At 37.6% G+C, this 27,805-nt stretch overlaps 1 protein-coding gene across 1 annotated transcript; it reads left to right on the top strand.

Moving 5' to 3' along the window:
* LOC143270405 (vomeronasal type-2 receptor 116-like) lies at positions 1 to 27,073 on the top strand. Its single transcript, XM_076560333.1, has 9 exons — positions 1 to 177; positions 2,582 to 2,679; positions 4,616 to 4,682; positions 12,516 to 12,679; positions 20,052 to 20,340; positions 20,709 to 21,515; positions 22,321 to 22,548; positions 23,633 to 23,756; positions 26,145 to 27,073. The coding sequence occupies exons 1-9, from the start codon at positions 1 to 3 to the stop codon at positions 27,071 to 27,073; spliced, it is 2,883 nt and encodes a 960-aa protein (XP_076416448.1).
* The last annotated feature ends 732 nt before the right edge of the window (positions 27,074 to 27,805 follow it).

The raw sequence follows: 27,805 nt of genomic DNA on the forward strand, positions 1-27,805 counted from the left end.
ATGGCTTACCTGTCCAGGAACCTGCCTGACACATTCAATGAAGCCAAGTTCATCACTTTCAGCATGTTGGTGTTCTTCAGTGTGTGGGTCACCTCCCTCCCTGTCTACCACAGCACCAAGGGGAAATTCATGGTGGCCATGGAAGTCTTCTCCATCTTGGCTTCCAGTGCAGTTCTCGTAGGTTGCATCTTTGTCCCCAAGTGCTATATTATTTTGTTCAGGCCACATAGGAATGTACTTCATCATGTCAGGAACAAAGCACATTCCAAAGGGAAAATGGATCTCACAGCTTAGTCCATGTTTTTCTGAGTTACATAGACATCGTCAAGCCTGTTTAGCACAAACTCAATTGCCAGAGATCATATAGCAATTTAAGATTTTATATATATTGCTTTCATTTGTGGACAAAATCATCTTTATTCTTTCATCTTCTAATATTTTTTACAAATTTTTCTAAATTAGAATGCCCATTTCCATGAAAATTCATTCTCTCTTTCAATTAATATTAAAGAAAAGATGAACAGGACATGCATGTATCTTCACCTCTTCAACATTGCATAACTTTGCCTTTATGGCACCAAATGTTTTCATATGTATCCAAGTATTTTTGATACACTTGATAGGTTTCTTGGATTCATCATGTTTACATTTCACGTATGATTTTGCTATGAAGGAAGGCACATTTTAAATAATTGCATACTAGAGTCGAAAGAAGACAAATTTGTTTCTTAATTATAACCCAAATCAGATATCAGAAATCAGATACTTATGCAAACATTCAATTCCATGTTGCTACTGTTAAATTTCTTAATAATGTGAAAATCACTGCTTTAATCACTTCTGTAGAACCCGTGCTCATATATATCTTTGATTATAGATATCCAAATGGTTTATGTATTTAGTCATTCATAATTCTTCAATTTTGATAAATTAGTCTAAATTCTTCAACTGACACTGTGTATTGTGTTGCTTCTGCATACTTATGAGTACCCCACAATTCATCAACATTTCATAAAACTTAGATAATTCTTTGGGAATAACACTTTTGACTCTTCTTATATCCCATTTAACGTACACTTGCATAAATGTCTAAGACTTTATGTGAATTTTGCCTTGTATCTTATCATTTGTGGTAGCCAGTCTTTTTATAGTTCATAGTCTGTAAACTTTCAAGAATAAGGTAGAGGGTACATTTTATCTATAACTATAATAAAACACCAAAAAATGCCAGATTCTATCTTTGTGAATAGGTTCATCAGGGTGACTTTTAAAAATTCATTTTCTTTTACAATATTTGATGACCGTGGTTTGTCCTCCCTCATCTCCTCCCAGAGCCTCCTTAAATGCCAACCAACCTAGATAATGACTTCTTTTTCTATTTATCGAGAAAAGAAAGAGGAAAAATCCAAAGAGGAAAAGAAACAAACAAAGAGCAACAAAGCAAGGTAAGGTATGAGAATACATTGAAATATAGACACACTCCCACACACATAAATATACATGCACACACAGGTGTACAGCCTGCAACATAAGCTACTGCAATAGTGACATAAATCTTAGGGAAGTAACCATCTGCCCCGCCTGCAGGGCTTCAATGGGTTCCCTAAGGAGGGAATGTAGGGACAGGAGATACAAAGGAAAACACACCAAGTCTAGATTCTGATCAAGGTACACTTTATTTCTCTTCCAGAAAGGTTTATATAGTTCCCCAGGGTGGGGGGGGAGCAAGAAGCTGTCATCTGCATAAGGTGGGGAAAGCTAACAGGATGTTTGTATGGGATGTTTACAGGGTGAGAGGGTCAAGGGCTCTGACTCAATGTCCTATTGCTAGGCAATCTGACTGTAAGATGATCTAGTTCCTGTCTTATTGGGGGTCTGTATTTTTCCACTTACTAGAGATTCTGTCCTTGTCCCTAACATCTCCCCCTTCTTAGTAATAAATCTAAGGGCCAACATAAACCAGGTTCGAATGGTCTAAAAGGAGGGCTCTGAAAGAGGCTTTGCATGGAGGATTACAGAGGCCCTATCCCTCTAAAGGTTGTGAAAATGTCCGAGAGGGAATGTCTCTCTAGACTCAAGCACCACAGGCATCCCCATAGTGCAGGAATCAATGGACCCTGCAGTTTTTTGAGGGAGTGGAAATGGGTAAGCGCAAGGCTGCTACTGCACAACCGCTATGCAACAGGGCATATAATCCAGGCTCTCGGGATTTTGGGGTACCATGGTCCCCAGCCTGTGCAGTCCCAGCTGCACTCCAATCATGCCTTAAGTGAGCCCTTTTTCCACACACAGGTGCAGCCTCCCTCGAGTGAAGGGGTCTGTGTGGGACAAATTTCAACCCTGGAGTCCTGCATATCAAAGCAGTGGTAATGAACCTGGATCTGCCTGGCCAGCAGGTCTGTTATTTGGCTTCAGATGAGCTGAGTGAGCCAGGAAAGTGCCCAAAAGCAAGGACCAGGAGCAGGCCTACAAACAGGTCCTAGGAGGGAGGAAAGAAGGGTTGTTAGCCAAGGGGATTTTGGAAAACTAATTCTAGAACCACCCAAGCTCTTGTTCTCCTTTTCTTTTTCTCTTTTTCTAGTCCTTTTTTAACCTTTACTATACTATCTACGACTACCCCAGTGTGGTCTGTAAAATAGCAACATTCCTCTTTGAGCACAGTACAAAGGCCACCCTGTTGTAAAAGAGGAGATACAGGCCTCTCCTGTTCTGTAAAACTATCGCAGCTAGGGAGGAAATGGATGACTCGAGGGCAGAAATTCCCTGTTCAATTTGGGCAATATCCTCATCTATGGACAGGTGAAGCTCAGAGTAATGTTGGTTGGACAGGACCAGAGAGGCAATTTCTGTGCCTGTTTCCACTCTCCAACCCCCAGAAGGACTGCTAAGGTGATGGCAGTAACAGCCTCCCGTCAAGGCAGTCATCTCAGCACAACTTCTCTTCCTAGAGATTAGGAATTGATCTGAGGAATATGTTAGTCTAGGTGGAAGGGACCTAAGTGTCCTGAGTGGCATCTCTGGTGCTACCCTGTTTGCTGTGCTACCTGCCAGCCACAGGATGTGTCAAGCTGGCCCAACATGGCTATGACCACCTGTGACACCAAGGCCAGCAAGTCCAACAAGCCTTTCTGACACTTTGGATTAAAAGTTCAGCACTGCCCTTGGAAACATGACCCCTGCTGTCAGACTGGATTTGACAAGCAGTGTTCCTGCTCAGCCCAGAACGTGATTGACTATGGGACTTGTATACTGTGTGAAAAGTCTCAAACACAGTTTTCTGTAAAGTTCCCGCTGTGCCCCAACAGGAACTCTGAGCAGAGTGATAACAGAGCTAAAGGGCTGGTGGGGGTTGCTGTGAATGAGGACAATAGCCTGGATTGCTTGCCGGAGGGATAGCATTTGAAACAGAAGAAGTTTCCTCAGGAGAGGGGCTATCTCTCCTGGGCAGATCAGGTATATTTACAGCTCTAACCAGGCCTTTTGGCAACCATCTGGGAGCAGAGTGTATCTTTTTTATGGCACCATTAACAGGATTTAGTCTTTCTGTGATGATCAGCAATGGTGTTAATGCTGAATGTTCTCTTACCTCACATCATGAGAATCAGAAGGTTGATGGCCCCCCCAGACTCTCCCTCCCCCTGCCGGCCCCTGTGACTCTCTCACTATGAATGAAGGAGCCAGCAGGCGCCAAGGTGGAAAGGCCCTCCCCCTCCATGGTCCCACAAGCTCCCCAGTCCTGGGAACCACCTCCAAGGGCAGCTCCACCCCCATGCAGACAAACCATCGCTAACATCTCCTACACTTTGAGATCCTCTACCATCACCCCCTCCAGATCAGCCTTACTCTGTTGGAGCAGAAACAGGATCTCAGAGACGACCCCGTCCTGCACACCAGGCCACTGCCCATCCAGAGACAAAATGTCCCTGTTCCCTCTAGCCGCCCAGGGGACTCATTGTTGCCTTGGCAAATCCCGAAAGCAACAGTAGCTACCCCAAGCCCTAGTTCCCGGCAGGCAGGGTTTGTGTTTTCAAAGGCCAAGTGTTTAATGAAGGTACTTTTGTTTTTGTCCAGCGGAACAGTCTCTCCGCCTGGAGGGAATCCTGCCTGTGTTGCATTTGCATCATAGGGGAAGTTGCCGAGAAGTTTCTTTAGCATCCAAGTTTTTGAGGACCACTGTTCAAGTAAAGTAGTGGGAGTGGAGAAGGAATAAAGAAATCTGCAACTGGTTTGATCAATTAATTGTAAACATCACTACCCTCGGACCAACCCTCTAGGGAGGCCTCCTCGGCAGGGTCTAGAGGGAAGATAGAGGTAAAATTGTTAACAGAGGGATAAAGATGGGCAGGAGCGGACTCGTGAGGATTCCTAGGTTTAAAAGTCATGAGTGTCCCCTCTTCCATAGAGCACAGGTTGTGATCCGAGGGACAGACCGAAGGCGCTTGAGAAAGTGCCTCAGGGGATCTTAGGGCAGGTAGAGGGGGAGTGAAAGCCTTCTTTGAAGATTTTTTTCTCCTATATTAATAACCTCTTGCATGTCAGGGAAATGTTTATAGACCCTAAGAATATCATTAATAAAAAAAGGCTTTAAGGTCTTTTTTTGTTTACCCTCATTTAGGCCAGAAATGAATAAATCTTGTGACGACGTTGCCTGTACCATGGCTCGTCACTGTTGTGCCCAGATCGTAACCCCCAGAGAGACCACCAAGGACAAGCATACCAGAATGCAAAAGCAAGGTTTATCTGTTACAAGTCATGACAGGGAACTCATCTCAAGCCATCTCAAGTGAGGCAGAGAAGAGTTACTCTTTCTTGGGGAAGTTAGTTTTTATAGGCAAAACCCATAAAATTTCTTAGAGGGGAGGGCGTTAGTACAGACCCATCCTTGATTGGTCCAGTTTTTCCCAGGCCTGGACTTTATCTTATTCTAGCTTATCTGTTTGCCCTGTCAGGAGTTTTACAACTCCTCTCCGGGGTCTGGTCATGTTATCTCCGGAGAGGGGCATCTTGTGGTTAATTGGTTACCATCAGACATCCTGACTCTATTCTTTTGTTCCTGGGGCTGGCACCATCATTTCTGGGGACTTGAAACTGGCCTGGGTCTATGTATATTGAGATATCTTTGTCTAAGGCCCCCTTTTTGAGACAATAGAGTGAGGGTCTTGTTGTGCCTAGATCATGTCCCCAAAGCTGCCACTGGAGACTTTAGGTACAGAATGCAAAAGTAAGGTGTTTTCTTCTAAGTTTACAAGCCTCCAGGGAGGCTCTTCCAAATCTCTCACTCACAGCAGAGAGGTTGGAAGGAGCACTCCCCTTTCTTTGTGAGGCTAGTTTTTAAAGGCACAGACCATATAATTTATTTTAACCCGCCTCCCTTTTTAGTCTTTTGGTCGAATATCCTGACTGTGTTTTCCAAAGTCCCTGTAGCAGATACAGCCACCTGGGGAAAAGGGGTCTAAGTTCTTATCTACACTTAGGAATCCTGGTTTAAGCTCCTCTTTGTCTGTAGGGGATAGAGTGGGGGGTTTTACTGAGGTATCACAGTCACTTTCTTACCTGCGTTGTCTCCGCTCTCCTCCTGGATCGCGTCCTGAACCTGGTAGTTTCAGGGGGATCCAACAACTTCACCAAGGCCTTGGTCTTCCTCCGGGAGATGACTTTCTGAACCTTAAGAGGTGGTTTCATCCACGTTGGGTGCCAATTGCCCCGCTTGCAGGGCTTCAACGGGTTCTCGACCACCCTAAGAGGGAATGTAGGGATAGGAGATACAAAGGAAAACACACCAAGTCTAGATTCTGATCAAGGTACACTTTATTTCTCTTCCAGAAAGGTTTATATAGTTCTGCACAGTGGGGGGAGCAAGAAGCTGTCATCTGCATAAGGTGGGGCAAGCTAACAGGATGATGTATGGGATGTTTACAGGGTGAGAGGGTCAAGGGCTCTGACTCAATGTCCTGTTGCTAGGCAACCTGACTGTAAGATGATCTAGTTCCCTGTCTTATTGGGGGTCTGTATTTTTCCACTAACTAGAGATTCTGTCCTTGTCCCTGACAACCATCCAACATCTGATCTGACTTTTGCTCCATTCCATGAAATGAAAAACATACCTGACACTGTTTTTCATGTGTCAAAGCACCTAAAGTTACACAGCCCAAGAGCATAAAGTAAGACAGAATACTGCAGTTCTAGTAAAGGAATATAATGAAATGACTCCCAATGACATTATGGAATATATCAGTGGCTTCCTCAACTATTGACAAAGAAGATACCTCCTGAAGCAGATGAGAGCCAATATAGAGACCCACAGCCAGACATTATACTGAGAATGATAGAACTTGGAATTCTCAACCCCAAATTGTATGCCTCCATCTAATCACTTCCTCGGGGCATGGGGAACACTGTGGCAGATGAAACAGAAAGAGTGTTGGAGGCAGAAGGGATAGAGGACACCAAGAGAACAAGACCTTCTTCATCAAGAAGATAGATGCACATGTGCACTTGCAGAGATGGAAGCAACATGCACAGGGCCTGCACTGGTCCTTAACAGTTGGGATCCCAGAGCTAAAATGGGAAGTGTTCACATTCCTCCATTCCTAACCCAGTTGCTATTTCCAGTTGCTAGGCAATTACTAATGAAAGTCTAGTTTTCTCTAAGAGAGTCTCACTTAGGCAAAAAACAAAAAACAAACAAACAAACAACAACAACAACAACAAAAACCCAAACCCTTCTTTTAAGTATAGCCTGAAAGACGGGGAGATCAGAATCTGTCCCTGGTCTATGGGCAGGCTTCTGGAATCCAGTGCCTGTGGTGTGACACCTTGCACAGCCTTGGTGCAGTGGGAGGGGGCTTGGATCTGCCTAGGCTCAGTGTTCTAGGCTTTGCTGACTCCCCATAGGAGACCTGGGTTTGGGGGATGGAGGATGCAGGATGGCTTGGGAGGGAGGGCTTGGTGTGGGAGGAGGGGGGTCTGTGGATGGCATGTGGAGTGAGTGGAGGATTTGATGGAGAAAAATGAAAAAAAAAAAGATGAGTCGGTACTCCAGTCTGCTAATAGCTATGGAGAAATCACATTTGGTAATCTAGACAATTTTATTTCATTTATTTTTGTTGTGTGGGGAATCAGATCCTGGTCTATGTGCATAAGAGGCAAGTCCTCTGCCACAGAGCAACATTCTTCTGTCCCAGATAAAACTGTATAAACTTTCTATTTTTGTTAAAAATCAAACAATAATGTGCTACATTCTATTTTTACCTTAACCAATTAGTTTTATATCATATTTTTATTGTTTTTTTTATTGACAAAGCCTGATAATTCACAGTGCCAATATATCTTTGCTTGTAAGACTTACAGGAAATAACTGTGGTTGAGAAGAAGGAAACACAAAGAGAAATGGATGGAATTATTCTTTGTTCTGTGTTAATATTGTTTAAGTTTTGAGTTTTTTCTTTTGTCAGGTCTTTACTCTGTAATATGTGATAGCCTGGAACTCATACATAACTCAAATTGGCCTTGAATTTGCTGAAATCCAGTTGCTTCAGCCTCCTATGTGCTGGGATTATAGGTACAAGCCACTTCTTTAGGCTGGGCTTTCTTAAGGAAGACAGAGGTCGTGAATTTGAAAGAGAGCAAGGAGAGGTATATGGGAAATTTTGGAGGAAATAAGGAAAGGGGGATATAATAACCCAAAAAAAGATGTAATTGAAAACTAAATATTATCGGACAATAAGAAATGATAACATAATTATAAATATATGGAAATAGAAACAAATTTGAAGTAACCCCAAATCTCAGGACAATGGAAGTATCTTTCTTATGCTGAAGTACAGTCAGTTGTAAAGCAGATCCAGGTTAAGGGTAGAAAATTCTGTGGGCTCTAAACTAAGGGATATCATTCAGTCTGAACACACTGCAGCTAAGCAAACACTTGTAGAATGAGTGGAAACAATGAAGAGAATTCAGGAGGTTTCTGTGGGTCAAACTGTCATACTGTTTGACATGTCAAAATATGTCAGCTTATCATACTGAGCATTGTTAGTAGTATATAAGGAGAAGCATTGTTCCATATCATTAAACACCCATCTAAAATAGATTTACACAGTTTTAAAGCCTTATTGGGATGGGTGTCTGAGAAATGGATTACTGGCCTTTATAGATTTAACTAAAATATTGATTCTATTTTTTGATGTTTGTTTTCATGGGAATAAAGAAAAGAAAATTAGCAACAAAAGAAAAATGTATAGCCTGCAAAAGTAGCACTAGATTGCCAAGAGAAAAAAAAATCAGTGGTGTCTTTGCAGCTTCCCTGTATCATAATATCCTGTCAGGGCTTTTCTTTGCTTTCTCTTTTATTTTATATTATTTATTTTGTGAATGTGTTATGGCTTCTAGATTTTAGTGGCTTTATGAGATTCCTGAGAGTGTCAACAAGTGGGTCTCTGTGTCTATATCTGTTTCTTATGTGCTTTCTTGAACAATTTTCCTCTTGTGTGGCAGTTTTGTACTATTCTGATATGTTAGTTTTTGTTTCATATGCTATGCTATTATATTGTATTTTATAAGTATTCCTTAGAAGCCTGATAGTTTTCTAATGTGAGATAGAACAGAGTTTGGTCCAGGCAAGAGGAATATTGGGAAGGGACATGGAGAAAAAGGAAGTGAGACAACTGTAATTAGGATAAACCATGTAAGAAAAAAAAGATGATTTCCATAAAAGAAAAGGAAAGATAAAAAAGACATAAAAACATAATTGGGACCCATAATATCTAAGCAAATGATGAGTAAGCTGAATTATGCAGAGAATTATGAGCCCCAAACCTCCAAGATATCATGATTTCAATTTTTAAATTTTCTTAAGTTTTTCATACACTATATTCTTATCATGTTTTTCCTCTCTCACTCCTCCCAGATCTACCCCACCTTCTTCCCCACCACAAAGCAGATCCTTTCTCTTTCCTTCACAGTAAAAAACACACTGACAAGTAAAGTAAATAAGTAAATAAAACTAATCCAGAATAGGAAACAAATAAATAGAAAAAGTCATAAATCCTCATTGAGTTTATTTGTGTTGCCATCTAATTCTGGGCATAATACCTAATATTCAGTGTGGGTTTTGCACTCATTGGAGAAAACTAAATTTTCCTTTCATTTTCTAAGCAGGTCTATGTTTCTGCAGTGATAAACTGAAGAAATTGGAATTTTCTATTTTTTTTAACTGAAGCAGTGAAAAAATGGTCATAAGACGAGTATAAATTGTCTTTAAAATGAGCTCATACTCTTTTTTTCAAAATGTAATAAATACTTTGTGGTGGAAAATAAACCTAGACAGATTATCTTCTAAAACATAACTGGTGGCCCTTTTTAAAAATTTGTGATAATAAGCAATGGTCAAATATATTCTTATAACAATAAGTACAAATATTGTGGTGAAAGACAGCAGCTGTAGGAAAGGTTCTTGAGAATCCTGAATTCATGGCCATACTTGAAACATCAAAGGCTTTAGGAACTGAATCAAGTACACTGTATATTTTAGACAACATCCCCACTGGCTCACCCAGAGGAGCGTCTTCAGGGGGATGTTTTTCTCATGTAATAAATATTTTATAAACCTGTATATATGAGCCTGAATTAGTTCCAATGGATAATGAGAAGCACTATAAGACAATGGTGTAACACAAATCCATTTATGCCTTGAATGACAAGCTACAGTAAGTCTAAGCTTATTATTTTGAATCTGTGTACCTATATAAGACAGATTCCTCCAATGCATTACCCTATTAATAGGGCCATATGACCATTTAGCAATTTGTGTTACATCTGGTGACTCAACATTAGTGGCACAAATTCACTAAAAAGCCTCTTGCCTGTGGCATTGCAGGCCCTTGGCCCAGGCCAAGCTCAATATAGTTACTGACTCTCAGTATACTGCAAAAGTGATCTTTCATATTGAGAAATCCATCCAGGGCTGGAGAGCAGCATTTGGACCCAGGTTAATTGGATAAACCTCTGCAGGCCTGCTAATTATGAATGGGGCTGGCTGTGGGTGGTGAAGAGTACACAGTGAAGAAGGGGAATGGCTAGCCTCCATGTCCAGGGGGCCCTAGGGCACATTACCCCAGGGATACCATGTTCGGAGAGTTGACACCCATGGCAGAAGTGGTGCCGATGTAGGAAGAGTACATCAGGTCTTAATGGCAGCTGTGCTCTCCTTGACAGATTTCATGCAACCCAAAAATGCCTCCTTCCTGGTTTTGCTTCAGTATAAGAGAAATGGTTATCTAAAGTTCAAAGGGAAAATTGGTAAGTAATTCTTGTAGTAGAAGAAATAGTCTCCCCATGAAACATCAAACATCTTTAAGAAAAGTAGTGCAAACAGGACATATTTAAAATGGAAGAAGGATCCTGCCCGGAACTCCCATCTGGACTAGAGATGAGTGCCTGGGGTCATACCCAGAGAGGTCTGCCCCTAGGTCCCATCCCTGGGCACCAGCCATTTTGGGGAAGCCCTGTCCAACTTGGCCCCAGTTTCTGGTCATTGGGCGGGATCCCCCACAAGGTTCCCCTTCTCCAAAACCCCCAACCCAGCAGATCCTGCAATCTCTACGCCCTGCCCCCTCACTTATCTGCCTGAGACCCAATCCACTGCCTGAGACTCAGAGACCAGCTCCAGCTCCCATCCAGCCCAGAGCTTCCATCTGGACCAGTTAGAGGCTTCCTGAATCTGTCAGCTCTGTCTAGACCAAGAGCGCCGATAAGACCAAGAATGAATCCACAAGGAGATGGGCAGACATTAAGGCAGAAGTACATACAACAAAATGAAGAGCAATACAGCATCACCAGAACCTAGGCCTCCTCTCACATTTAGACCTGAACATCACAAACTGGAAGAAGCAGAAGAAAGCAACCTTATGAATAACATCATGAAGAGGCTAGAAGCTTATAAAGAAGAAATCAAAGATGAAACTGAGGAACAGACAAAAAATGTCAAGAACGCTATAAAAAACTAGAGGAAATGACAAATAAAGCAGAAGAAAACAATAAATCCCTGAAAGAAAACCATGAAAAGCAATGAAACAGATGAAGGAAACAGTCCAAGACCTGAAAAGGGAAATAGAAAAAATGAAGAAGACACAAACAGAGGGAATGTTGGAAATAGAATATCTGAGTAAACAAACAGGAACTTCAGATGCGAGTATAACCAACAGAATGCAAGAGATGGAAGAGAGGATGTATGGTATTGAAGATACTGTAGGAGAAATAGATTCATCAGTCAAAGAAAAGAGTAAAGCCAACAAAGTCATGACACAAAATGTCCAAGAAACTTGGGATACCATGAAAATGACATTGTTGTATTCAGAACTTGTTCCTTAATACATAGCAGATGTATAGTGGAGGTGTGAGGCAGTGCTCAGGTTAGAAGCTAGATGATACATTCAACTTTGCCACTTAGGGTCTGTTAACTGGTAGAATGGAGCCCATGTGAAGATATGGGTGAGATGTTAGGTATATGTGTGCATGATAATGTTTTCAGACTTTATATTGAACTTTCTGCTCCTCATATAAACTTCATTTAAAGTATTCTGAATGAATATTTTATACATGTTGAGTGGCATATATAAACTTGTTTTCAGTACTCCACATTCAAAGAAAAGCAAAAATACTTGCTGAATCTCTTTCTGTGGATGTAGGGGGTATCAGGATTTTATAATAACTGAATGATTCAACATTGAAAAGAACACACAATAGCACAGTAGGTCAGAGTTCAAAAAGTAAACAAATCAAATCTCATCATAGATTGAGCCATTGATTTGGAATTCATGAATTCAGCCTGTCAGTTTCCCATGATTGAGACAAAAAACATTTTAGAGTATAGGGAGACATGGAAGAAATATTGGTATGTAGTCATGCAAGATTTGTAGAAAAAATGGTTTTAGATTCCTCCAGGACATTGGCAAGTTAGATTGGCATTTTTAAAAGTTTTAAAGAGCAGGATGCACTACTACTTTTCACTGCTCCAGTCTGTTTGGCACATTTTTAGGATGTTTCCCATCTCATCTCCCTTGACATCTTCCCTTGCAAAGTCTTTGCATCATCCTGAGTCACTGTCTCATGTAACTTTTGTGGTAGATAGCTCTGGGCAAGTCTATTCAAGAAGAGTCATCCCTGGGGTCTTGCTGTCTGTCCTCTTAGATGAAGTCATGGGTCCTGTGGTTAAAGAAGATCCCAAATGTCTTTTGAAGTTTGTTTTTATCTTGAATACCAGGTCTCAGATGGAAAGTCTCAGAGAAGAAAGGTTTTCAAATTCTCCATGGAGTGTAGATGGGACATGTCAAAAAGAGTATGTGATTAGAGTGATGACTTCAGACACCAACAATATTACAAACGTTTGTTTTTCCAAAAATATGAGCTCTATATGTAGCTGCTGAACACATTGGGATCCCTGTCCCCCATGCTTACAGTGTGGTAGACACTTCTATTTTATAATGGTCTCTTTGATTTTTCTTCTCTGGCTCCTGCAGTGTCTTGTTCCTTTGTCCTCCTTTGATGCTTCCGAGTGCAGTCAAAGAGTACAACATCATTTACATCGTGGTGGAAATGTGGTGATTGCTGCACTTGTTCCACTTTTTTATGTTCTTGAGACTACAACAAGTGGTTTCAGAAGTGGAAAACGCAGTATGGTCCTGTAAGTACTTTTAAAATGTATGTCTTTTCATTATTCAGATTTTATCATCCTCAAATAAATTTGAATTCACAAGAATTTAATTTTTCCCCCATCCTGGCATTCCCTCTTTTGTACTCATGAAACTTTTTTTCATGTGTCTTCCTGTTCCCCCCTTTCTTCTCTCAAAGAAAATAAGTTTGCTTTAATTAATGTTATTTTACACATTTTATACTCTGTATCTGTCTATGTTCCTCTGCAGTGCATTTATCTGTCTAATGGTAAGACATTTTCATGGCTTTCTATGCAGATGGAATATCCTACAACTTGACTCATTGTTTTGGGCCATTTTCAAGGGTAGCTGTCCTCCTTTGAGAAGAAATGATGGCATTTTTTGCAGTGACTACAGAGTCCTTATGTGATGGTGGAGTGACAGGGACTGCCTGTGGTAGCTACTGCTGATTAGCAAGTCAGAATGTGAGAATTTGGAGTTCAGTCTATTTCAAATGCTTTCAAAATGATGTACAATTTTTGTCTATAATTTTGATTAGTATTCTTTTAGATACTGTCAATTTTGTATCATTTGCTCCATTTCTTTTTTTTTTTTTTTTGGTTTTTAGGACAGGGTTTCTCTGTGTAGCTTTGCGCTTTTCCTGGAGCTCACTTGGTAGCCCAGGCTGGCCTCGAACTCACAGAGATCTGCCTGACTCTGCCTCCCGAGTGCTGGGATTAAAGGCGTGTGCCACCAACGCCCGGCCCATTTGCTCCGTTTCATTCCTATGTTTTAATTATTTACAACTAGTACAGATATATTCTTGAAGTCACATAGATGCTGATAGTGACCTCAGTGGGTAGTATCTAAGTTAGCTTTGTAAAGATTAGAGGACAGTGTCACCAAGTTAATAGAAGTTCTTGGACTCTGATGAAGGGAAATGCTTACACATACTGCTTTGTGAAGGGAAGTACAATCCATTTATTCTGTGTATACTTTTCTGTGGCAGTAAGATTCATGGGATCGGAAATGGAAGAAGATTGCTTATACTAATTTTTAAGACAGTACTGTAAAATGGAAATGCAGAAGTAAAGTTCAGGTAGATAGTCAGAATCAGAATATAGACAATTAGGAGAGACAATAAATTTAGGTCCTTGTGATATGATTGTGTTTTTATTGAAAGCTAGATGAAGTGCTAAGACTCTAGCACAGGGAATGTAGAGTAGGAGAAATAATCAGGGGGGGAAATTGGGAGATATTAGTATGTTTTGACAACTTATTCTGAAACAGATGAAGCAAATATGGTGACTGATATCCATTTACAGGAGTGTGTCTATGTGACTACATGAAAAAAGTATTATTATTTTGTTTTACCCTCTTACTTGATTTTTTATCATATTTTGATTGGATGCACATGGCCATGTTCTTCCCGATTCATAAAAAAAACATAGCATGTGTTCCCAGGAATATAAGACATTCCTATAATTTTTGTGTATTATTCTCTAAATTTATTTTACTCTCATGTGGTTCTAATTTTAAAAATGGTAAGTAAGTAAACAACATACATATCTATATTCATATATATATATATATACATACATACATACATACATACACACACATACATAGTGTTTTATAAATATAAACAGACATACACATATGTATATTTTTGCAGTTTTATATACATTTATATATGCACTTCAAGGAAGTATATTTTCAGATTATTTCTGGTTATGCATGCGAGAAGGACGCCATGCTTCCTGGTAGGGTACATTTTAAAGTTGTTTCCTGAATAGACGATAATATCCCCTCTAAGTGATTAAAAACTGGTGATCTCTCTACTCATGCGTGACATCATTTTTTCACATTTACTTAAATGTGCAATTGACATGGACAAGTCAAATGCCATTTTAACAATACGGTTATGAGTGTATCTGTTATGTTCAGAACATAAAACAAATTCATGTTTCTCACCCTCTCCCTTGAGACCTCCTTGTTACTTAGCTTCTCTGTGTCTGTGCCTTGTAGCATGGTTATCATTTATGGCTTGCATCCACTTATAAGGGAATACAAAGCATTTTTGTTTTCCTGGGTCCAGGTTACCACACTCAGTATAATCTTTTCTAGTTCTATCTATCTGTCAGCAAATTTCATGATGTTTTTGTTTTTAACAGCCAAAAAATACCCCATTGTGTTAATGTACCTCATTTTCTTAATATTTTGTTCAGTTTAAGGGTGTTTAGGTTGTTTCCAGTTCATAGCTATGATGAATCAAGCTTGGGAGAACATAGTTGACCAAGTTTCCTTGTCATATGGTGTAATATCTCTGGATGTATTACCAGGAGTGTTATAGCTGAGTCTTGAGGTAGATATATTCCCAAATTCTGAGAAACCACCATAATGCTTTTCAAAATGGTTGTCCAAGTTTGCACTCCAACAAGCAATGGAGCAATTCCCCTTGCATCCTCAGCAGCTTGAGCTGTCAGTTGAGTTTTTGATCTTAGCCATTCTGAAAAGTTTAAGATAGAATACTAGTATTGTTCTGATATGTGTTTTCCTGATGGCTAAGGATGTTGCACATTTCTTTAAGTTATTCCAGACCATTTGAGATTCACCTGTTGAGAATTTTCTATTTAGATTTACCACATTGTAATTGAATATTTGTTTTTGATACTTAGTTTTCTGTTTTTTTAAAAAATATAATTTGGATATCAGCCCTCTATCAGATATGGGGTTTGTGAAGATCTTTTTCCATTCTGGAGGCAGGCATTTTGTCTTTTTGACAGTGTCCTTTGCCTAACAGAAAGTTTTCAGTTTCATGTAGAATATATTTCTTGATGACTTGAAGTTCATAATGTTTCCAATTAGGTGTTTATTTCTAATAAACATGTTTAATGTTAAAGGCTATAACATTTGTTTTGTGATTATTCTATATTCTCACAATGCTATACACATTTCAAATATTTTTTCTGTTTCCTTTTGTGAAAAAGTTATACATTTCAAGACTGATCGAAATATTTTCATCCATTTCTTGATTATTCACTTTTCTAATGTATACCCATGCTCTAATTATTAACATAAGCACTTCAATTACTCTACCCATTTAACTTCATTAATAATATGAACTCCATGTGATTTGATTTTCCCTGAAATCTCAATGATTTAAACACCCATTAATTTTTCCAGTATTGTTTATTCAAGTTTTAACCAAAATTCTCACATGTTCTATCTCCTTTGGATTTCAATGGAAATGATGGGAATCAGAAAACATTAAGAAATCCATACTGTTATTCATGTCTTACTAAGGATGTATCTTTGTATCTTGAAACATTGTTACTCTACTCAAAATATGAAAACAATCAACACTTAATTTATTTTTATATTTGCATTTACCTGATGATCAGTGATGTTGAAAACTTTTTTAAAAGTAGTTTCTGGTTTTATGTGCTTTACTTTTATACAAGATCTGTACATACCATTACCCCATTTGATGAATTGAGGACTTATTGCATTGGTTTACAACTTCATCAGATTATTGATTCCTTTTGACATTAGTTTATCATCTAAAGAACAATAAGAAAGTTATTTATTGCATATGTGGTACTCTGACTATAGTTTCCTTTGCTGTAAAGAATATTGTTTTCAATATTTTTGTAGCTGCATCTTCATTTTGTGTAGTTCTATTTTTTGGTAGCTGAGGCTAATTTGTGTGACATTGGTATTATCTTCTGTAAGTTCTTGTCCACACCAAGACTTTGACAGTTATTAGGTGTGTGTTCTATAAATTTTAGTGTTTCATTTTTAAAGCTAAGGACTGTGATCCATTTTGAATTGATTTCTATGAAAGGTGGAGGATAATGGTCCAATGTCACTGCCCTGCATGTTGACACCCAGACTGTCAGCTGTACTTGTTGTATAGGCTGTGTCCTCAACTGCTTATTTTGCATCCTTTGTTCAAAGAAATAGTTAGCTTTTTCTTTGATGTGTAAAGAAAATCACAACTATCTAGATGTAAGTACCAGCTTACAACACTATAATGGTTATCATCAAGAAATCTAACCATAAATACTTGAAAATCTGTTGGCAAAGACAAATCATTTTTTCATGCAGGTCAGCATGAAATTGTATAGAGATGTTTTGAAAATCATTTTGGAGGCCCATCAAACATTTAAAATAAAAATAAAATGACATATAACACATTTATTACACTTCTGACCTCATTCCCAGAAAAGTCTTCATCCTGTCTTAGAGATATTCTATCACTATGAATGAGGTTCTTATTATTTTTGTTTTTTGTTGTAGCTCTATTGTTTTGTACTTTTAAAACACTTTTACAATTTATTTTTCTGTAAACATTTACATTTATTTCAACATGTTTACATGACTAGATACACATTTCTACAAAATATTAGCCATTTCGTCATGATGAGAACATTCTATTTTCTGTTCTAGCTCTTCAAATGCATGTGTTTGTTGTTTTGTGCATATGTGTGTTAGATTTTTGTATTATATATTGTAGCATATTACTTTAAGTTCCAGAAAACAGCTTTCAAATTCTATGAATATTATTGTATTTTTCTATTTACATGTATTATCTGTAACATTTTTATTCTATGTATTAAAAATTATTTTACCTGGATTGCCCATGTAGCTACTATTTGAGAAGTATTGCGCCATTATTTTTTTTTTACCTTTTACTTTATACGTTTGTATGTATACATATATTCCTTAGACTACCTGATGTAGAGGATCAATATAAATCTCCTGGTTAATATATCAAAGCCACATATCTTGATATATATCCTGGAATGCAGCAGAAGTAGGTTCTAATTCAAATAAAAGAATGGACTTGTTAGTGGGGGGATAGCAAGTAGACAAAGAGAAAAAGCTTCCTTCTTTCCCTTTTCCTTGTACAAGTGTCCATCAGAATTAGATCTGCACTGAAGGTATGTCTTCTTGCCTCAAGATCTTGATTAAGGAAGTATCTACAGTATCTGGATTAAAAGGTTGCTTCCTGACCTCTATAATTGAGATTATATGTAGTCAATTTGGTAATCAAGAAAAGCCATCAAAAGTAGAGCCCATACCAAGTTGACATACAATCATACTTTCCCTTGCTGTGATTTATTTCCAAATAAATTCCCCATGAGACATAAGAGGTTTAACAAATAAACTTACTATCTATTGTGAGAATATTCTTTCTCATGTAATGTCTATCCTTCTCTTTGTAGTCTCTTTGACACCAAGTTTCACTCTCATAAAAGTTCACCATAAAAACCCCATGAATTCATAAGGCTTATTTAGAGAAAATGAGGACGGTCTTTCTGATGAGAATGTGGGTGAACCAGATAGAGTCACACTGAAAATTCTTTACTCACTATGTATTAAGATAATTTATCATTACATAGATAGATAACCTTGTACCATGTTTTAAAAATATTATCAAGTGATCTCATTTTTAAAGATATATTCCCATTTAAGATGTCCTGGTGTGCTCATTTTGGTCTAATAGAATTGAAAGTAGTAGTTCACCATGCCTTACTTAAGAAGATAAAATCACTGTGTTGGATCTTGATACACATATTTGTTCATTTTTTTAATCAGGTTTCCTGGTGAAAATTATCCCCACATTCATTAAAATATTTATTATTGCATAGGCATTCATAAATTGTACATATATATCACATTTAAAAGAACAGATATAACATGTTTGTATATGAAGCGATGATAATATTGCAATATGAGTAACATATCCTTTATAGGGACAATAATATCTTAAATGAAATTGAAAACCCTAAGGGATATGAACCATATTTTAGAAATAAAGTTGATATAAAATATCATTTTGACATAAATTGTATGATTCTATATGTCTTTGACTTAAAAGTAGACATTAAATTTATATGTAAAACCTCAGACTAATTGTTTAAAAGAACTGTTCTTTGACATAGTCATTTTTATTTATTCTATCCTTGTGGTCGTATTGATTAAATAAATATTTGATTTTAATATTAATTTGTGATTTTAGTATTACTATGAACAAAATGAATGAGTTCAAGGTTCTCAGGTTTAGTTTACACAAGCATTTACTTAAAATCATTTTGATATTAAATACATGATATAAACAACAAACATTAAATCTATATGGGTAATCTCTACATCTATAAAACAAAAGAAAATTCTAATAAACTAAGATTTTACGATTAAAGCATGTTGAGTTCAAATTTATATCACTTCCACTGTAAAAGGGAAACTTAATATAGCAATTTTTACTAAACATGTTAGTCTGGGCAGAAACAAAAGCAGACACTCTGAGAACAAGGCAGCATGAAGGGTAAAGGACATTTTATCTTTGTTAGAGGAAATTGACTTGGACTTACCAGTCAGAATTAGCAGTGAGACTCTGTTAAGCCTACTATAATAGCGCTTTTATGGATGAAGCTTGTCTCTCATTGCCAATACCAATCTTTAGAGTGTCTATTGGTATCTGTGAATTGCAATTATGTCTCTTTAGAAGCCAGTAAATATATAGGTTAAAATCTATTAATGTTAAAACAAAAGAAAACAAAACTTTCAGAATTACAAAATAAACCCCTTAGATGTCTGATATTTTCAGAATGTCCAAATATCTGCCAGCAGGGTATTCAAGGTTCTTGTGAAGTCCCCTTTTCTTGGGAGGTAAGAACATAGTGAAGGGATAGAAAAAGAGGGTGGAAGATGAGGGAAAATACAAAATTCTGAGAAAAAAACCCAGAGGTATGTATGTAAGCTATTAAACCATAAGAAGCTCACTCACTCATTCTGCTCTTCATTGTATAGTTCTCAGAAAAGAAAAGCAGATGGCACTGGGAGAAATAAAAGGTTGTTCACCGATATGTGTTTGGTTGGGGGACCCGCAACCCCTTCCAGGTTCATATTTAAATGTTGCTTTGGGGTTGATGCACGCAAAACACTCAGGCATACCCATAAGCATCATTGATATTAATTAAAACAACTGAAATGCTGCAGCCTCTCCCTCTATGTACAGACAGTGTGAATGTGTTGTGGGGTCCCTGGGGTTTTACAGTACACATTGGGGGAGCCTTAAAGGATGGAAGTTGCCATCTGCTGTTAAAGCATCAAAGAATTAGGGGCATTTGTATGTGTCTTACTTACCTGAAGATTGCACTGGTAATATCAGTTCAAGTCAACTTTCCTGTCCTGAAATTTTAGGTCCATCTGAGGCTTTAAGGTAATTAAATCACCACTTACTATATACCCTGACATTTACATTATAAACATTACCATGACAACCAAAATTGTTGTTTATAGATATATAACATAGAAGGTATGAGAGCCATTGCATCATACTGGTAGAGTATGACATGAGTCTCATTCATAAATAATGATAATCCCTCTCTGTAGGTACAAGATGAGGAGCTACCAGTTTTCTTTGGCATTCAGATTCGCCATTGAGGAGATCAACAGAAACCCTCACATTTTACCCAACATGTCTCTAGGATTTTATCTCGGTTATGTCCCTTGCAATCAATGGAGTACTCTTCTGGGAACTTTTACTAGCCTCACAGGATTACGAAATATATGTCCTAATTATAGTTGTAGAAGTGTGAAGATTGCTGCTTTACTTACAGGAGCATCATGGGCAACATCTGCAAATATTGGGAGACTACTAAACCTCTACAAATATCCACAGGTGAGGGACGTGTCTGTGAGTGAACAAGAAACTTGCAGTAAACTGCAGACATTTCAGATGCTTCCACATGTATGGAAGTGATGTTGTGTCATTCATCTATCAAAGAAATAAAACAGGCATTTGGTTCTATAACCCCATATTCTTTGCTTGAGATGAAGAAGAGGAAGAGGTTGTAGCCTATTGTGTGTTTTGAGTTAAGTTGTGTGTCTTGGGAGGAATTGTGTATAATTGTCTTAGGAAACAAGATGGGAGTTTATAACACCATGATCATAAGTTAGTCTATACCAATCCAAAGTGCCCCCTTCACTTTAAGATTGTGTTCTATGTCAATGTCTTCACTCATGTTTCCTATCTGAAATTTCCTTCAGCTTACTTTTGGGCCATTTGACACTATCCTGAATGACAGACGCCAGTTCTCTTCTCTCTATCAGACAGCACCCAAGGACATAACTCTTTCACATGGCATTGTCATTTTGATGGTTCATTTCAGCTGGACCTGGGTGGGACTGGTTCTTATGGATGACCACACAGGGGCTGAGAGTCTATCAGACTTGAGAGAAGAGATGGACAGGAACAGAGTGTGTTTAGCTTTTGTAGAAATGATTCCAGACATCCCGATTGGCTCCTACTATCAACCTTCCATAAAAACTCACCTGCATATTGAGAAATCACCTGCAAATGTGGTTATCCTTTATGGTGACCATGAATCCTTATATGGTGCAATTATGATTATAGCAGCACATTTATTGAACTGGAAAGTCTGGGTCCTGAAGTCACAATGGGATGAAAGTTCTCTTATTAAATCTTTGATAATTGATACATTCCATGGGAGTCTCATTTTTGCACATCACCACACTGAGGTTTCTGATTTTAGGAAATTTATCCAGACATATAACCCTTCCAAATACCCAGAGGACTATTTTCTTGCTCTGTTCTGGAACACATACTTCAAGTGCTCTTTTTCTGGACCTGATTGTAAAATTTTGCCTAACTGTCTACCCAATGCTTCTTTGGAAATGTTGCCTAAAAATGTTTGGGAAATGGATATGACTGAAGAGAGTTACAATTTATATAATTCTGTGTATGCTGTGGCTCACAGTCTCCACGAGATGACACTCAAACAAGTACAAATTAACCCCCATGGAAATGGGGAGATATATAACTTCCCTTGGGAGGTAATTTCTCTTTCTGTATATTTTTTAAAAAGCACTGTGACATATTGAGTTTTATAAAAGCACTTAAGAAATGCTTGTAAACTGTGGCATATTTTGCCCAAATGCACCTGAGATAATGTATGTAATGTATCATCTGCACATCATTGCAGACACATGTATCATTCATTGTTCATGATGAATGGGTGGTAATAACAAAGTTAAAATGTGTGTATGTCATTATCCACTTTGTGTTACAATTACCCTCAGAATCTTATCATGATAATATACTCAAGTGAACCCCAAATATCTTTAAGATATTTAAGATATTTCATAATAGAATTAGGAGAACTAGATTCCAAATATTCAAATGCTACTAGATCTTCATATTTGACATTCTGAAGCTAAGGTTATTTTACCTAACTGACCACTTTAATATATTTTCAACATAAAAATCCCATTTACAAACTGAAATTTTGAGTATATTACTTAAATATTTGGATGTGACTGGCACTTAAATCTGTGGACATTTTCTTGAATCAACATTTATTGATTAAATCTTTCTGTTAGCTTGATTGTTATTGTGTGTGTGTGTGTGTGTGTGTGTGTGTGTGTGTGTGTGTGTGTGTGTGAAATCTTTCTTTTGAAACTAACAGGCAGTATAGAAACATGACATATTCCTTTTTGGTCATGATCCATTAAAATGTTTATAGCATAGTATAGCTTGCCATTTATGTTAGGGATTCAGGACAATGGGGCACATTGCTTCATCAAGTTCCATTGAAATTTTCTGGGAATTTTTAATCATCAGATTCTGCATATCTTTTAGTTACACCCTTTTCTCAAGAATATCCAGTTCAAAAATGGTGCTGGAGACCTTGTGGTTTTGGATTCACAAAAAAAATTAGATGCACAATATGATATTATCAACATCTGGAATTTTCCTGAGAGCCTCAGAAAAAAGATGAAAGTTGGAACATTTTCTCCAAAAGCTCCACAAGATCAAAAACTGTTTTTGTCTGACCATATGATACAGTGGGCTATAGGATTTACAGAGGTGGGCTGGATCATATCTCATTGCTTTGATCTCTATGTCAATAAACATTTGTTTGTGGATGTAATGATTGTTGTTTCCTTACTCACTGCCCATGTCAATGTACAAAACTAGTGTCACATGAGGAAGGTTCTGTTGCCTTATTCTGAGTAATGGGATTGTTTATTTTTTCGTACTTCATTCTATGATCACTTATTTGCAGCGATAAATAAGGTGTCTTTTTTTTTTATTAAGATTTAATCCCTGCACTGAAACCAATTGACAAAAGGACTGATTAAGCTGCCAGAAATAAGAAATATCAGTGCATGGTTATTTTGATTTCAGTCACCTGGTAATGCACAGTAGCATGGAGGGCACATATGCATTGGTTAATTACTTGTCTTGCTGTTGAAAAGGAAGCAATTTGTCTATACATCCCAACATAGATTTTACTTGAGTCACATTTGGTGTGAGCACTCGATGATTCAGACAATCATGTTGGCAAGAGCCTGAGAAAGTGAGTCGTGTTGTATCTTCAGTCAAGAAGTAGATAGAAGTGAGCACTGCTCTTCACCTTTATTTTTGTTTTTCTTTCAGTCCTTAGCAACAGCCACTGAAATGTTGCTATATAATTATAGAATATAACCTCTCACTTCAAGTGCCATAACAAGATCATCTCATTTAGTCACAAAGATTAGTTTATGTGATAATTCTGAATACTGTCAAGTTGACAAATATAAATGAAGCAACACCATTGGGAAACAAATTTTCTCACTCCAGCTGTGAGGAAATATAGAATAGAATCGGTATGATATTACAGTTGCCCACTATGATATGTACTCAGTGAATCAACATATTATTTTTCTTACCATTTATATTTCCACAATCATTCAGATTTCTGTTTTCTTTGCATCATTGTTGAAACATATTGAACTTCATAATGTATACTATGTTGAGATGATAAGCAATGCATCAAAAAAGAATCTGCAACCTGGAAATAATAAATATAAAAGCTTTCTATCTGATTGTTCAATATGGAAAAACAACAGTTTCATTGTTTTAAAACAGTACACTCCTGAATATTTTCTCTTCTCTATTTACTTACCAGCTTCCTTGCTCTGTATGCAGTGAGAGCTGTGTTCCAGGATTCAGGAAATCTCCCCAGGAGGGCAAGGCTGTCTGCTGCTATGATTGTACTCCTTGTCCAGACAATGAGATTTCCAATGAGACAGGTAAGTGTCAGACTCACTGGGGAATTTCTCCCCTCTAAGCAATCTTCTGCAAAGTATAAACAGATTGAAAAGTTCTATGAAGGAACATTTGAGATAAGTCCCGTAATTCTTTCAGTTAGAATAAAATTGTTTTGGTTCATTTTATCCTCAATTTAATTGGTGCTCTGGCCATTAAAACTCATACTTGATGTATGTTGTTCATCCTTTATAGTCATTGTTGCTTCCAGAGGATGATTTTACCCATCACAGAGTAGTCTTCTTTATTTCACCATGGCATTTAACACACATGCAAGCACGCGCGCATGCACGCACACACGCACACATGCCAAAGTCCATAAATTTCTGACTTATATTGTATTTGAAAACATATTTATCTCATAGTTAGCACACATTAGAGGTCTGGAGCCTTATGGCCGTTAGTTGCATAATTTCAGTCATGGTTCTAGGTTCATTAGAGGTGTTAGAAAGGTTGTATTTCATTTACACATTGACATATTTGAAGATGTTTTATTTTATAATTATTCATTTTGTTTTATCTGTGACTGTTTTCCCTGAACTTATGTATGTGTACCATGTACTTGCTTGGTGCAACTCAATGTTAATGTAGCATCAGATCATTGTAGTAAACCTATAGTTACAGGTAAACTAAACGTGACAGGTAACATAAACCACCATGTATGTGCGTGGAAGCGAACCGAGGTCCTCCTTAAGAGGAACAGGTGTGCTTCTAAGATCTTGTGAAACTAGTTGAAATGGCACATGAATTAGCCAAGCATAGATGCACACCCTTGTTCCTAGAACAAGTGAGAACATTGAATTTGAAGGACTATCTTTTCCAGGCAAAGAAGGATATAGTAGAGGAACTGTGTCAAAATATATCCATGGAACATTAAACAAGCATGAGACAGTTGATAGCAATGAATATAAAAAGCACATATACTCACAATGTTTAATATGGAGAGAAACTTAAAGAAGATTCATAAACCTTATCATTTATATCAAATGAGTTGCTTCTCATAATACCTGGAATTTTTTGAATAATGTAATGACTTTCCTGAACACTCAGATGTTTTAATATTAATTCATAAAGATTAAAACATTCAAAGTTTTAGTGACTTTAATTTGCCTAATTTTAAAATATGCATATTGGGACTAACTGTACAGTCCCTTCAAACACTTAATGTGCAAACAGGCTTTGTGTACATTGGAGCCACAGTTTGTTCATGCACATGTTAGTTATATTCATTGGAGGAAACTAGAAACATCAATATGAAGTACTGCATGACTGCAGTTTAATGAGACCCTTTTTAGTAAGAAAGAAAAAGTACTAAAACATTAGTGCTAAATATTTCAAAACAGTGAATCCTGTATTTTACAACCTATATAATGAAGTGTATCTAAAATAAAAAATAATTTTAAATTTCTTAAAAATATTTGTCATGACATATATCCTGTGCATTTACTAAAGAAGATTGTGCTTATAATGCTTTCATGCTCTGTTAGAAATGCGTAGATGTCAGCACATGGGATATAGAAAAAACAGAGTACCTTGAGAGTTAGAAGGTAGAAGGAAGGCACATCTGAAGAACTAACAAATTAAATGATAATATAATAAAAGCTATAGCAGACAATAGAAAATGATAAATTGAAAAGACTAATAATTACAAAATCCACATTGAAAAAATATTGAACATTTTAATAGAAATATGAAATAGAAATATTCTTAATGTAAACATGTAATAAATACATTGATATTTATATGTTTTGAATTTAAGATGAAACTCACAAATTATAAATGATAAAGTATCACAAAATTATTCCACAACCAAGACTAAAACTAGAGTTTTATATCTATTTGTTAAACAGATGTTTTCTCTCTAGAAGTGATTAAACAGGTTCATACAGGGAGTTTTTTTCAGCTTTTAAGAATCTAATAATTCTCATTCCACAAGCACTGTCAAAGAATGAACACACTGGACTATTCAATAAACAAAAGGCAATAGCTAAATTTAGTCTGATGGCTGAGAACGACATCATAAGAATGAAATTTCAGTGATCTCATAATCAAGATAGCTTTATGTAATTTAAATCAATAACATCACTACATGAATAAATAAAAACACATTTCATCACTAAATTGAAATATATTTAAGTATAACAATATAAAGGATAAACTTGTTCACTTTATATGCAACAAAGAAGATAGGTAGTATCAACCTGGAGTGTTTGATTAGAGAGCATCTGGGAATTTTTGCTATAGAGGTCTGATTTACTTGAGTCTTGAACAACAAAGGAAATGTGGGCAAATGCCAAAGGGTGCTGGGGAGTGGCTTTAGATAAAATGGGGAACCTGAGCAGAGATTCACAATAAATTTAATTCCTGAATAGATATGGATCATTGTGTGAGGTGTTCAGAAAGTCATTATGCAAACACAGAGCAGAACCACTGTCTCCAGAAAGCAGTGACATTTTTGTCCTATGAAGACCCTTTGGGGATGGTACTTACCTTCTTGGCCTTGGGACTCTCTACAGTAACATTTGGTATTCTTGGTGTCTTTGTGAAGTACCACCACACCCCCATTGTCAAGGCCAACAATCAGACTCTCACTTACATCCTGCTCATCACTCTGATCTTCTGTTTTCTCTGTCCATTGTTGTTCATTGGCCATCCCAACACAGCCACCTGTATCCTGCAGCAGAGCACATTTGCTGTCTTGTTCACTGTGGCTCTCTCCACAGTCTTGGCCAAAACTGTTACTGTGGTTCTGGCTTTCAAGATCAAATTTCCAGGGAGACTGATAAGGTGGATAATGATATCAAGGGCTACTAATTTTATCATTCCTGTCTGCACCCTCATCCAACTTGTGCTCTGTGGAATTTGGCTGAACACCTCTCCTCCCTTTATTGACTCAGATGCTTACTCTGAACATGGACACATAATTATTATATGCAACAAGGGCTCCACTATTGCCTTCCATTCTGTCCTGGCATACCTCTGCTCCATGGCACTTGGGAGCTACACTATGGCTTACCTGTCCAGGAACCTGCCTGAAACATTTAATGAAGCCAAGTTCATCACTTTCAGCATGCTGGTGTTCTTTAGTGTGTGGGTCACCTTCCTTCCTGTCTACCACAGCACCAAGGGAAAACTCATGATGGCTATGGAAGTCTTCTCCATCTTGGCTTCCAGTGCAGGACTCCTGTGTTGCATCTTTGTCCCCAAGTGCCATATTATTTTGTTCAGACCACATAGGAACATGCTTCATCATGTCAGGAACAAAGAACATTCTAAAGGAAAAGCCAATTTTACAGCATAGTCCACGTTTTTCTTAATTTTATAGAAGTCTTCCATCCTTTTTAGCACCAACCTTTCAGTTGTCACAGATAAAACAATGATTTAAAATTGTATATTTATTGGTTTCTTTTATTGATGAAATTCATCCTTATTCTCACATCTTCTAATATTATTTACAAATTTCTCTAAATTAGAAAGTTGAGTTCATAAAAAAACCATTGTGCTCTCACTTTTAAATAAAAGATGAATGAGAAGTGTATGTATTCTTTACCTCTTCAAGATTGTATACTTTCATGTTTTAACACCACATAATTTAATAGGTTTCCATGTGTTTTTTTGTATTTTACAATACTATTCAGTTCTACATAACAGCCACAGAGTCCGTTGTTCTCTCCCTTCCTGCCCTCCCTTTCCCTTCCCCCCAGCACATCCCCCATTCCCACCTCCTCCAGATCAAGGTCTGCCCAGAGGACTGAGATCGATATGATAGACTCAGTCCAGGCAGGTACAGTCCCCTCCTCCCAGATTGAGCCAAGCGTCCCTGCATAAATCCCAGGTTTCAAACAGCTAACTCATGCTGGTACCACTGCCTAGATGCCTCCCAAGCAGATCAAGCCAATCAACTGTCTCACCTATTCAGAGGGACTGATCCAGTTGGGGGCCCCTCAGCCTTTGGTTCATAGTTTATATGTTTCCATTAGTTTGGCTATTTGTCCCTGTGCTTTATCCAACCTTGGTTTCAACAATTCTCGCT

This window comes from Peromyscus maniculatus, chromosome 23 (assembly GCF_049852395.1).
Source record: "Peromyscus maniculatus bairdii isolate BWxNUB_F1_BW_parent chromosome 23, HU_Pman_BW_mat_3.1, whole genome shotgun sequence".
Lineage (NCBI taxonomy): Eukaryota > Metazoa > Chordata > Mammalia > Rodentia > Cricetidae > Peromyscus > Peromyscus maniculatus.

Bases quoted from the DNA above. Each gene is read 5' to 3' on its own strand.
- LOC143270405 (XM_076560333.1), top strand. From the start codon at position 1: ATGGCTTACCTGTCCAGGAACCTGCCTGACACATTCAATGAAGCCAAG. The intron at 4,683-12,515 runs GTAACCCCCAGA...TGGCTCCTGCAG, and splicing joins GTCACTGTTGTGCCCAGATC to TGTCTTGTTCCTTTGTCCTC. The intron at 22,549-23,632 runs GTGGGCTGGATC...TTTACTTACCAG, and splicing joins GGGCTATAGGATTTACAGAG to CTTCCTTGCTCTGTATGCAG.